Genomic DNA, 12,868 nt, shown 5'->3' with positions numbered 1-12,868 from the left:
CCTCCCTTATCCTTGGGGGATACATTCCAAGACTTCTGGTGAATGCCTAAAACTGTGGATAGTACCAGACGCTAGAGATAACATGAGTTCTCCTATACATGTTTACCCATGGTAACATTTAATTTATAAATTAGGCCCAGTAAGAGAGTGACAATAATAATAAAATACAACAATGATAAGACACTGTAACAAGTTATACAAATGTGGTCTCTCTCTCATCTCTGTCACTTTCAGAGTATCTTATTGTGCTGTACTCAGCCTTCTGGTGAGGATGTGAGATGATTAAATGCCTGTGTGTTGAGATGAAGTAAGGTGAGCGTCATAGGCACTGTGATGTGGTGTAAGGCTGCCAGCGACCTTCTGACAGTAGGTCCGAAGGTGGATGGTGAGCTTCCAGACCAAGGTGGACCGTGGGTAACTGTGGGAAGGGGGGAATCTGGAAGCTAAAGTGACTCTGTGAAGATGTTTTCCTGATTTGGCCCCTTGAGTGGTCAGAACAGGGAAGTTTGGGTTGTCTGAATTCTGAGGTCGGGGGCTAGCCTGCGGGCAGGTGGTGCGGGGTCAGTTTGCTCCTGTCCACAGGGGCTGCCTTAGTCCCTTCCCTTATGTGGCCCAGGAACTGGGCTCTGGCTTTCACCTCATGGCTCCTGCATCCAGTGCCATTTTAAGGAAGCAACAAAGAAGCTCAATGAGAAAAGAAAGCTAGTAAAGGAGGAAAGGAGGGTAAAGAGCCCACCATCCCTCTGCCCTCACGCCCACGGCCCAGCCCTGCAGGGCTGCTAAGGCAGACACCTCTGTAAACCGATCACTGAGTACTGCACGCATGTGAACTTCCACTGCACATGATTCAGCTATGACACCAAATTCTATCTCAACCCACAACAGGTTGTTCAAAATGGTATGCGAGCTTATCAATATACTTAATGCAGCATAAAAGAACACGTGGTTTCTTTCTCAGAGTACTGACACTTGACATTCATCTTCATCTCTCCTAACACAGTCTTAAAAAAAATTCCACCCATGAATGCAGTTTGAATCAATTTGTTATTACTGAGATTTGCCACTGTTGTTAGTCCATGAAAACTAGAAACATGTGGAATTTAAAGGTATGAATTTATTCAACAATGTTTGTTTCACTCAATTTTTTTTTTTCTGTTGATTAAGGAAGTTCAACTGAGCATAGTAATGATTGATCCCCTCTGTGAATCAAGGGGGTATTACCTACTGGGCATGAAAGATGGCCTTTCCCAATAGTTCTCTGACTTTTACTTGTTTAATTTCTAAGCACCAAACACCCAATGGTAGCAGCTTAAGGGAAAACATGGGCAGAAGCAAGTTTTCCTTCTAAGTAATATTCACCTACTAGTAAAATTGGTACCACACCAATTCTTTTAAAATTATTGACTCAGACTATTAGCAAGAGAAACCCTGGCTGAATGTTTTCCTTTAATTAATATACAAGGAACTCAAGAGAATTTATGTCCATAGAGGGGAAGGGAATTGTTATTTTTTTTAATTAAAAGTCCGTGATATAAATACATGTGGTCTAGGAAAAACATGGAAGTGTCCTTAGAAAGAACAAGACTTAAAACTGGACCATGTCAAAGTTGCCAATACATTCACATTTGGGGAAATAAAGAGGGATTCCCAAGCAGGTCAGTATCTGGGGACATCGTTGGTTATTTTTGTGATGATGGGATGAGAGGGATTAGTGGCATCTATTGGGCAAAGGCCAGGGACACTACTAAACAACTGACCACAGACAGGACAAACCCTGTAACACTGTGCTCTGCCCCAAACATCATGAGTGCTGAGGGCGAGACCCCCTGAGGTACAGCCCACCGCCCATGTGTGTGCCCGCTCCCTGGCAGAACGTAGTTAGACATCCACTCAGGCAGCAGCCTGGGCTCAACAGGAAACTGTCCAGCCCAGCTCCTAGTTCAGGCGCATGGGTTGAAGAATTAAAATGCAGCAGGACAGGGGAATACAAGTAGCTACTGGCAACTGATGCGACGTGAGGGTGGGGCAGGGGCGGGCAGGAGTCCCTGAGGAGCAGGATACAGGCCTGGGAAGTAGGAGAGGGAGGCACGGTGGAGGGGAGCAGGCAGCAGGCAATGGTGAAGCTAGGCGCCCATGGAAGGGAAGGAGGTCACAGCCACCTCAGGGGTCCCAGGTTACCAGCTACACGTGCTCACAGTCAGGCACTGTGTAGGTGTCAACAAAGTCTGATGCTCAGTTTCCAAAGCTGAATGGTGCCTCCTGGTGTACCCACAGACCCAGGAAGAGGTGAGAGCCAAAGTACCAGAAGTAGGATGAGGACAGGAGAGAAGGGAGAGGAAAGCAAAAGGGGGAAGGAAGTGTGGGAGAACGAGGCCATTGGACAGTGCCCAGGGTCCCCGACGGCACCCGTGTCACCAGGCAACAGGGACAGTGTTGGCATCAGAACCACAGAAAGGCCAATGCTTTTCCATCTGTGGATCTTGCTGGTAAAAGAACGAGAAGTCGCTTTTTCCACCTGCCCCCAGTAAACATGCTGGCCGCACTTCATGCCACACGGGGGTCTTCAAAGAGCTCCTGGGCTCTGGCGAGTGAGTAGCAGATGCAGAAATACATCAGGCTTATCAAGACGTGTAAACATCACAGGGAGGAGAAAGAAAGCCACAGGAAAAACACCTCTGAAAAGCTTTTATACATTATTTATACCAACTCAGTAAGAAGAATCCATTATTATTTATTCTGGATGGTCTTTTAAGAGACAGTATTCTGAGTCTCTGTAAGCGGGTGCTACCTTTAAATCTCCTGTGTCTCAGGGCTCCAATATCTTTCAGTAAATAGTCCTCATCAATTGTGTCAAGTGTTTTCCTGGCCGAGACCACACTGTGCTTGCCTCCTCCTCCTTCTTTCTAGTTCTCCATTCAGTTTTAGGAAACCCAGTGACTAAATTCGCTGAGACCTGCCTCCTTGTCCAAACTCAAAACTCAGTAAAGACAGAGAACCAGGCGATGAAACTGGGTGAATGGAAGAGCATAACAGTCTTTTCCAAATCCAGACGGTGTGACGACCTTTAACCAGTGCCTTCTGCACTTGCTGTATTTTCCCCTAAGCTCTTGGTCCAGGGCCACGCTGCACAGGACCCCTCTGCGGCTCCCCGTGTATCTGCTATCTCCTATAGCCCCAGGGATTCCCACTGGAAGGGCCCACCAAGACCATCACTAATGAGAGACAGGATGAGCCCATGTGCCAGAGGCAGGAGAATTTCCACGAGACACTCCAGTGTGATCTTCTCAGAAGCACAGACTTCCTCGGGAGGAGGAACCCTGCCTCTTATTGAGCCAGTCAACTGTGTGAACATGGGCCTGTAATGTGCACAGTGCTCAAGAAATGCAGTCCCAGCCTACCCTATAATCTGCTCCTTCCTTAGGAATTTGGAGAGGAGAGAGTTTATTTTAAAGTTATGCTAAGATAAATTATAAAGAGATCTCAAATCATATTTGATATAATAATGTTATTTATCACATAATTACCTTACAGAGTCAGCTGTAAGGTGTAATTAGAAGAGATTCAAGTTTGATTTTTAAAATTCAAGCTCCTATTTTTCTAAATTACAGTCCATCAATTTCATATCTTAAGTCTAATGACTGAGAGTGCAAATTAGATCTGACCTTATGTTCTCAATCCTTTATGGTAACTGACTACTGTTAAAACCTTGGAAACTTATTGTACACAGTTTGAATCTTGCATTTTTTTCCACTTACAGGCATCACACTCAGGAACAGCCTCCTTACTGAAAGGCTTCAGGTACCATCCTTCCCCCCATTATGATGCCCCCAGGGTATCCTCCTTACCTTCGACTTGCCCTTACTGTAACAGGCCTTCTTGGTGGCTTCATCGCATTCCCACTGCACAGCCTGCAGGGAACACCAACAGGACAGCGATTATTACAGCTCTGACTGAATCAAAGGGGAAAAACGCAAGGCACTGGAAACCAGATCAGGGAATGTGGGCGCACCCGCGGCTCCAACATCTTCACACTAACACAGCATTTACAACAAATACATGAAATTCAGTCACATTGGGCTTATATTTAGATTTCAAATTGAAGCATTTCAAAGTCTTGCCCCCTAAGACTTTGCATTTCAGCCGTAATAGTATGATATTTACATCTAGTCACTGGACAAGAGGCATGTGCAATGTGCAGACAGTTGCTGCATTGGTAACAGAAGCCATCACGTCAGTGAAATTACAGATAGATCCAAATGACACTTAGAAGAGAAGCCTGGAATCAAAGGATCAAAATACTCATTTAGACATTTGTATTTTATTTTACTAGCATGGTATTTACCAATATTCATACACAATGAAGGAAGAACGATGTTGCCTACCCTGACCCCCAAGATACTTATCTAAATGGTGACCAGCCAATAAAATAAATAGCTCCTGGGGAGGTCACATCTACTCTTACCTCTAACACCAGCTATATTCATACTGGTATCAGCTCTGACTACATGTTTAGAGCCACAACTTTTGAATATTTTTTCTCAGACTTTCCAAATCTAACTTATGCTGATTAATCTGATATGCGTACTTCCACATCTGACACTAATTCACAAATGGAATCTGGGATTAGTTAAGATCACATATGGCATTTACTTCATAGGAAGAAACGATGCCTGCCAACAGTAATGGCCTATAGGCTGAGGCTGTGAACCATTTCTGAACACATTTAGGCCTCTAAGTTGTTTCTTTTGCAATTGTGCTATTGCAATTATGTTCTATCTTACTTATTAGGGCTGGATTTCTGAAGTACTCAGGATTTCAGAAGAACCAGTAAAATTATGAACAGAAAAAAGTTTAAGCAAGGGACAATTTTCTGTGAAGTGGACTAATGTTAAATGATGACCTAAACTAAGCCAAAAATAAATTAACACCCAATAGTATGAAGGAGAATAATGGCTTCACTCTTACTTCTAGAGCAATTTTTTTTCTAATTCTCCTAAACGTAGGAGAGTAACAAAGTCTTGCTAATGCCATTATCTGCTATCTGCTGTCCTCCAAAGAAAGTTACATATGAGATGAAAACATAAAACACTGCCTTTTGTATAACTTCTCTTACTTGGCCAATATGAGTCCATAAGAAAAGTATTCTAGGGAGAACCATTTCTGTGTCTTTCAAACAGAAACTGTATTATAATTTTTTTCCTTTGTGCAGACTGAGAGATTTTTGTCAGTGTCAATATCTGATAAGAGAATGTGTTCATTCCTTTCGGGATGTTTCCCTGTTCGTAATGTTTAATGCAAGCAATAAAGTCACAGATCATCAGCATGTGATGCAAACAAATGACCCAAGTTCCCCATTAAGATGACAAAGACTTTCATAAGAAGTGATGACACCTCCAGAGACAAAGAGCTTCACATACAGTGGCTTAACTATGTTTCCCGTGAAGCACAGATCAAGCAAGTGGACTGCTATTATTCTGACTGCATAGTTAAGATCATATATGGCATTTATTTCATAGGAAGAAACGCCACCTGCCAACAGGTGAGGCCATTCTTAGAGCTCTTTATAAAGCTCACTTCATCATTTCTATTTCAATAAAGATCCCATGCCCTTGCCCTTAGTTAAGCTCAAAACAGAATGGACACACTATGACATATTCTTTAACAGAGTGACCTCATTGTAACTTTGATGTTATCTTACCACGAGGCGTTTTAGTGTTAGTATCAGGGAGAGGCTTTAGTGTTACATAGTGATGAGGGAACTCCACAGTGAAAGGCGGTGGGTGAGGAGACATACACAGTGGCTCTCTTGTTGGTCTAGTGATTTTGTTGTTACAGAATAATACTCTCTTCAGTGAGCTGAAGACCGATGCAGAGTGGGTTAGTCCCAGGGCTGTGAGAAGAATATTTATCAAATGCCATCAAAATTATTCAAATCCTACTGCTGAAATGGCAAACAGCTTCCCAAGTCTGCCTACTGCCCAAGTAGCCTTTACATTTTCAAGATAAATATTGGCCAAGGATTGAAAGCAGAAAGTAATAGAAAAAAGAATGTGAGTCTCTGAAAATATTTCAATACTTTATCCAGTTCACCAAGAAAGAGCAACTGCTCACATGAGTTCAGTAAACCAATAGAAAATGGGACAAAGCTTACAGGTTTTTCTGAAGACAGGAGCAAAGTTACTTTCCTGAGGACTTGTTATTACAGGATTACCAGCTTTCCAATAATATGCAAATTCAGAATTAATTAAAGACCATGACTATATAGATTTTCTGTTGATTCATTTCCTACCTGGATGAGGGGAGGATAAAGGGAAATTATACTAAGAATAGAACTGACCTACCTATCGTGGGGCTGAACAAATATTATGGGATGTCACAGAATTTGAAAAAGAATGGAGTGGGAAAATGTGTCTTTCTCAGATTGGCCCAAAATTGGGTGTTCAGGATTAACCCCACAGTGCCCTTCCATTCCCTCGGTGAACTAGACTTCATGCATTTGAGAACTTGGCAGCTGTGGTAGAAACACTCACTGGGGACAGATACACACATTACTGGGATTCTCCTTCCCGGATCTTATTTCCCACAGTTACTCAGTATGCTGCTTGAAATTAGGTTATGTTGTAACCTGGTTGTTACTTTTATTTCTCAAAATTTGGTCTCATCAGTTAAACTCCTCTTCATCAAGCCTCCTTGCTCTATCCTCAATGGAGATTTTGTTTACTGTTCTTTCACTTTATCATAATTTTGGAACAAATTCCACTAGTGATTTGTAAGACATCTTTCTGATTAACTTCTTTTTAAGGCACTTTTCTACCTATGCAAACTTATCCTTATTACAGTCAAAACAAACGCTAACACATCCTACGTTCTACATTTCAGATGTCAATACACAGTCATCACCCTATCTCCTGAATCTCTTTTTTTTAAATCGAGTTTTTGTCATCTCTTGTCTTTTTCTTTTGCATAACACTCCAGTAGAGAAAGGGAATCTTCACTGTCTATTCACTTCTGCATTTAGCCTTCATTATATTTTTCAGTAGCAGACATGCAGCAGTGCTAATGTGGCTACTTTGATATCCAAAGTCTATACAGGGTAGGCAAGGAGTTTGGAACACCTACATTTTAAAAGACAGGAAGTTTCCTGTTTTTGGTACATTTCTTTTTTATCTGTAAATACATATAAAGAACACATGTGCTATTCAACCACTTAACAAAGTTTTCCTTCATGTACATTCATATAATAAATATTCATTAAGTACTTATCAAGTGCCAGATACTGCACTAGATAATGGCTGATGGAAGAAAAAATGGACATTTAGATAATATTGCATATATCAGATAATTGGTTTATAATAAACTATGAGTGTCCATTAGCCTAGCCAACATCACCCTAAATTAGAGAAAATCCAACAGCCGTCCTTTTCATTGCTACAGAAGCCATGCTTATCTCAGATCAGAGTACATGTGAACTTACAACATCATCAGCTTTTAAGAAGTCACAGTGTTACAGACGGACCTAAAAGGAAATGGAGTAGGTTTACAGAAAATCATTTTATATCCACAGAAACACTGGGGATGCGAGGAAGCACTTGCTATTTCAAAATACAGTACACACCTCACCATGATGTGCACACACATGCTCAAGTGATGATAAATGAAGCCATGATCTCAGGGGTAAATCAGATGTGAGAAAAAAATAGATGGACTCTGTTTCTGTACATGTTACATACATATAAACACACAGTTCTCAGAAGTATATAAACAAAGCTGTGTATTATCACATTCCACAGCAAGAGAAGTTAATTAGACAGGGACCAGCAAAGGCAGATACTTTTCATGAAATGAAGAGAACAACATTCTAGGCAGATGGGCCACTACTCTTTCAGCAGATGGCTTTGCTAATTAGATACTGGCAAAAGATAACATTTAAAAAACTAGTTTAATTACACAGTGCCAAAAATTAACAGCCACCTAAGGGCTTTTTCTTACGTGTTTGCATTCATACTCTTATGTAATGTATTTCCGTGAAATGCTGTGGAATGTTAAATTGTCATGGCAATTATAAACAAATTGCTAGGAAATGTGAGAACACATCTTTGTTCAAAACAGAGGCAAATGCAAACGAGCTGGGACTTGAAATGATTGTTGATTTTTATGTGACTCAAATAAAAGTGTCAATCTAGTTGTCCTTAAACGTAGACATCTTCACTAATTACCCTAAGTGGCCACGCATGACAGGTTCAAAACAAGCTGCACTTGAGATGGAATGGTGGGTGTTGAAAGACACAAAGAGGAAAATCGTTTAATCACTTGGGAAGGATTTGTTCAACATTCTTCTCTGCCTTTACATTTTAGTGGATATCATGTATTTGTTCACTTTTAATTTTAATTTGCAAACACCTGCATTTCTGTTCATGGCAAATATAGGCAAGTCCATTTCATTCTTACTGGTTACTACAAATCAGAGAACTGTTTAAGGGGGCTTTAGTTTATCACCTGACTACTGACTTTGGAGATTCTCATTGCATGGACATCATCCAAAATGAGAGATAACCTTAACCTTAGAAAGTCCCATAAAAATGTGTTAACCATTTTTAAAAACCTTTCCGAGTGGTCTTTCCACATAGTAACACAAATCAAACTTACTTTGACCACTGTAGTGGAGTTCCCAACTTGTTAAATGCTCATTAAGCTTTTTGTTTCTTAAACTGAGGGCCACTTGTTACACTGAAGAGAGAGTGAATTTGATTTGCAGGACTGTCATAACAAAGCACCACAAACTTTGTGGCTTCAAACAAGAGAAGCACACTCACTCAGAGTTCCCACGGCTCGAGGTCCGCCATCAGGTGGGCAAGTTGGTTCCTGGGAAATCTCTAAAGGACCACCTGCTCCCTGCCTCCCTCCGGGCCTCTGGGGCTGCCAGCAATTCTTGGGGCTCCCTGGCTGGTCACAGTCTCACTCCAGTCCTTGACTCTGTATCACACAGTATTCTCTCTGTGTGTTTGTCCAAAATATCACTCTTCTTACAAAGACACTAATCTTTGGATTAAGGCCCACACTAACCCAGAAAAACTTCACCTTAACTAATTACGCCTACAAAGACTCTATTTCCAAATAAGGGCAAATCTTAGAATCCAGGCGAACATGAATTTTGGAGGGAAGTTTTTCAACCCAATACAGACAGTGACATAAAAGTAAGACTTTAAGAGTGACAGCTGACAGTGCTCAAGAGAACGTCATCGCTACACCACAAACAAGCTGCCAAATCTTAGACAAAATATTGATGGCATGCATAAAACTTCTGCAATGTGCTACCACAGTGTTAGGTGCTTTCTGCACATTGTTCTCATTTACATCTCTCTATAGTTTTATGTGGGAGAAACCATTACTATAATATTTTAGATGTAGACACTGGCCAAATAACTTAACCAAAAACCACAAAAACAGTAAGTGGAGCACCAAGATTAGAATCTGGTAACTTGGATTAAAGCCTGTGCTCTTAACCACTCTGCTGTCACTGAAATTGTCAAAGTAAGTGACCCTCATTACTGATTGTCATGGTTTCATTGTCCCATGGTTTAGTGAAATAAATACCTAAATCACAGAAATCTGTGCACATCTGAATTCAGAGCTGTTGCCATTCAGTAAATATGAATCAATCGCATATGGCATCAATCCCTCTGTCATGGAGTGTATTCACTCTGAGAGCCTCCAGACCCATTCATGGTCCCAGCATGGATTTTCAAGGGAACATGATTCATCCAATGAAACTCCGGAGTCAACAACTATATGTCTAAGACATGATGTAAGAATCTTAGGTAGGTTTGTGAAATTACACACCTTGAATATGAGAATACAGTCTGCTCTGACACAGCAGCAATGTTGTGCTTTCAAAAATGAATGTTGAGCTACCAGCCCTCCTCTAGCCCCAGGGGTCCTATATCACCTGGAGTAAAAGCCAAAGCCATCTGCAGTGGTCTACTACATCCAGCCATGTGCTTTCTCTGTCTCATTTCCCAGTCCATCCATCCCCATACTCTGCTCCAGCAGACAGGGGTCCCTTGATGTGGTCCTGAGACAATGCAGACATGTTCTATATGGCCCGTACACCAGCTAGTCCCACATCTGGAACATCCTCTCCCAGACACCCACCTAGCTAAGGCCCGTGCCTACTGCATGCCTTCGCTCAAGGGTCATCTCCATACACTGGAGCCTGTGTAACTACGTATTTAGTAAAACTGCAATCTGTCACCCCAAGTCCCCACTGGAAAGCAAGTTGTATTTGTGCAAGCATCTTGCCTTCTTGGTTCACTTATAAGTCCCCAGCACCTAGAACAATGCCTTGCATACAACAATTACTCAATATTGACAGTGTTGGATAAAAAAATCAATACAGAATGCTCTGTACCCACAGTCTTGGATGGCTACAGGGTGCCCCTAGAGGAACACCCATGTGGAACAGGTACAGGAGGGTTTGGAGTCTGGAGGTGGGTGGGTGAGCCACAGCGCACTGCACTTCTGTGGCAAACGCCACAAGGATGCCTCTTCCAGACACCTCACTTCTTCCCGACTGTGGGAAGGGGCATGTGAAGGTGGCTGCTTGGAAAAGGCGCAGGAAAGACTAAAGCAGGGATGCCCACACTTTGTCAGCAGTGACTCATTTCTTTAAGTAAACTCTTATGCAAAATCTCATAAAAGAAGGTACAAGTGGCATCTGATAACTCATGCTTTCAATGCAAGGTGATAGTATTAAGTCAGTAGTAAAACCTGAGGCCAAGTGACTGCTGAGCCACAGTACTCTCAGTACCCAATATTTCTGTATTTTGGTTGCCTACTTTTGAAATATTACTGATTTATGTAAATTAAGTATTAATAAGTAAGGCCCCTTTTGAATCTCAGTGAATCTGGAGTATAATCTGAAATGATGGCAGACACTTTATTCTATGTACCACAATAAACCATGTAATTGATCCAGGTAATAGTATAGTAAAAGTTAATTCACTGAGAGTTTCCAATGCCTTAAGACTTTGTATATTATTATAGACCGGCTTAAATAATTTTTAAATAATAGACCTAAAACATTTATAATATATATTATCCCTGAGCACCTCTGGAATCCTGGGGATCTAGGAAACCCATCTGACATAACTGGTTTTAAGGAACCAAATGCCTCTGATAACCAATTTAAAGTGCCTGGAATGGCCCTGAGGGTGGAGAAAAGCAAAGTCATGGAGGGTGAGTCCTAATAATCCTGATCTGGAACATGGAGGAACTCTACTGGGATGATTTTGTGAAAAAAGTGCACTAGGAAGGAGCCCAATATCAAAAGACAGCATAATATTTGGTCTTTCAGTAGACCAAATTGGTATAATATTTAAAATTATGATTGTCAGACATAGAAGCACCAAACAACTGTTACACTTCAAAAATGTTGCTACTAATGCAAGTGAGGCAGGAAAGTAAGGCTGGTAGGAGCAGCTGCTCTTGGTTTCAAATTGTTTTCATGGATCCAAGTGGGACTGGTTTGAAAAATGGCATATTGTCCAAGTTAGCCTAAATGGAGTGAAAAAATCCAATTACTAGAGGAATGACTATTTTTATACACAAATTTCCTGACTTACTAGTAAATAAGGAACCCAGTTCAAAGTCAGTCAAGCACAGGATAAAAAAAGGTGTCTTGGCCTAGAGGGGTTGACTTCTCAAGGACTTGCCTAATTTAATGTTTCCCAAATGTACTTTGGTGGGACAACTATTGCTTCTAATGCCATGTTTTCTTTTTTAAAACATAACAATTATATCCTATGTCACATGGATGATGCCACTCAAACATCTTGATGCCTGCAATGTTCAACAGAAATGGTAATGTTTGCTAGAATTTGGATACATTACAATCAAATTAACATTAGACGTTTTATCTGATGTAACATTTAGTTTGGGCATGCAAAGAGGTACCCAAAAAGGAGTAAGTTGATTATAGAAAGACATGAAAAATATCTACCCAAGCTGAGTTTAAGACTAATTGAAAACTTAATGGAGCAATGACATGAGGTCTTGCAGAATACATGGTGGGTGGGGAGGGGAAGGGAGAGGAGGAGAGAGAGGAGGAGGAGGAGGAGAAGAAACAGCCACGGATGCAGCAGACAGGCATGGGATGCACCACAGGAAACCCATCAGCTCTAGGGATAAACAACTCGGTAAGATGAAGGGTGTTTGGTAAACATCTTTGCAAGACTACATTTGTAGTACGACTTTGACCAAGGCTTTCTTACAGAGAACACCTGGTTTCTGGCAATCACATTCTACAGCCATTGAGAAAAGTAAAGAAAAACAAATTCTGGTCATAATAGAGCAACAGGTGCCCCAGCCACAGGAAGAGATTTTGTTTGGGAATATAGTTATAAGGTTCAAAAGGGACTGCGTCTCACAAGTAACATGAAGGACCAAGGTTGTTATTTAAGGCAACACAGAATAGACCATAGGAAAAAATTCAACCACAGCATGAATGCAAATAGGATGCAGGGGCCCTGAAATTCTTTGTTTGGCTTAGAATTTTATTTTGTTGATGTCAATAAAATATTGTTACAGTTTCAGGAGGACTATCCCATTTGTGATTTTGTGTGTTAGATTTCTCTTGCTTGAAGTGTGAAGTTCACCTACACTGGGGTCATCACTTTCGGTCCTATTACTGTATATTCTGGCTAAATGTAATGAAGACATTGCACATGAACTGTCGGCTTAATAGCCAATATAGACTTAATGGATGAGTGTTTGTATCTGATTTTTCCATCAATGCATTCTATTTTTCTGAAACTAGCTTCATGAAAGCAAACACCACTCCATACCTGGTTACTTTTCTCCACAGTTCTGC

At 41.2% G+C, this 12,868-nt stretch overlaps 1 protein-coding gene across 1 annotated transcript in view; it reads right to left on the bottom strand.

The window, feature by feature from the left end:
- Window positions 1-12,868, bottom strand: part of SEMA5A (semaphorin 5A) — a 462,739-nt gene that overhangs the window by 168,701 nt on the left and 281,170 nt on the right. Inside the window, exon 5 of the mRNA XM_036896667.2 lies at window positions 3,846-3,908. Coding sequence (XP_036752562.2) covers window positions 3,846-3,908 — 63 coding nt within the window. The remainder of the gene's footprint in view (window positions 1-3,845; window positions 3,909-12,868) is intronic.

The sequence above is a fragment of the Manis pentadactyla genome, chromosome 2 (assembly GCF_030020395.1).
Source record: "Manis pentadactyla isolate mManPen7 chromosome 2, mManPen7.hap1, whole genome shotgun sequence".
Classification (NCBI taxonomy): Eukaryota; Metazoa; Chordata; class Mammalia; order Pholidota; family Manidae; genus Manis; species Manis pentadactyla.
The sequence above is the reverse complement of the archived record's forward strand: the minus strand, read 5'-3'. Positions and strand labels throughout refer to the sequence as shown.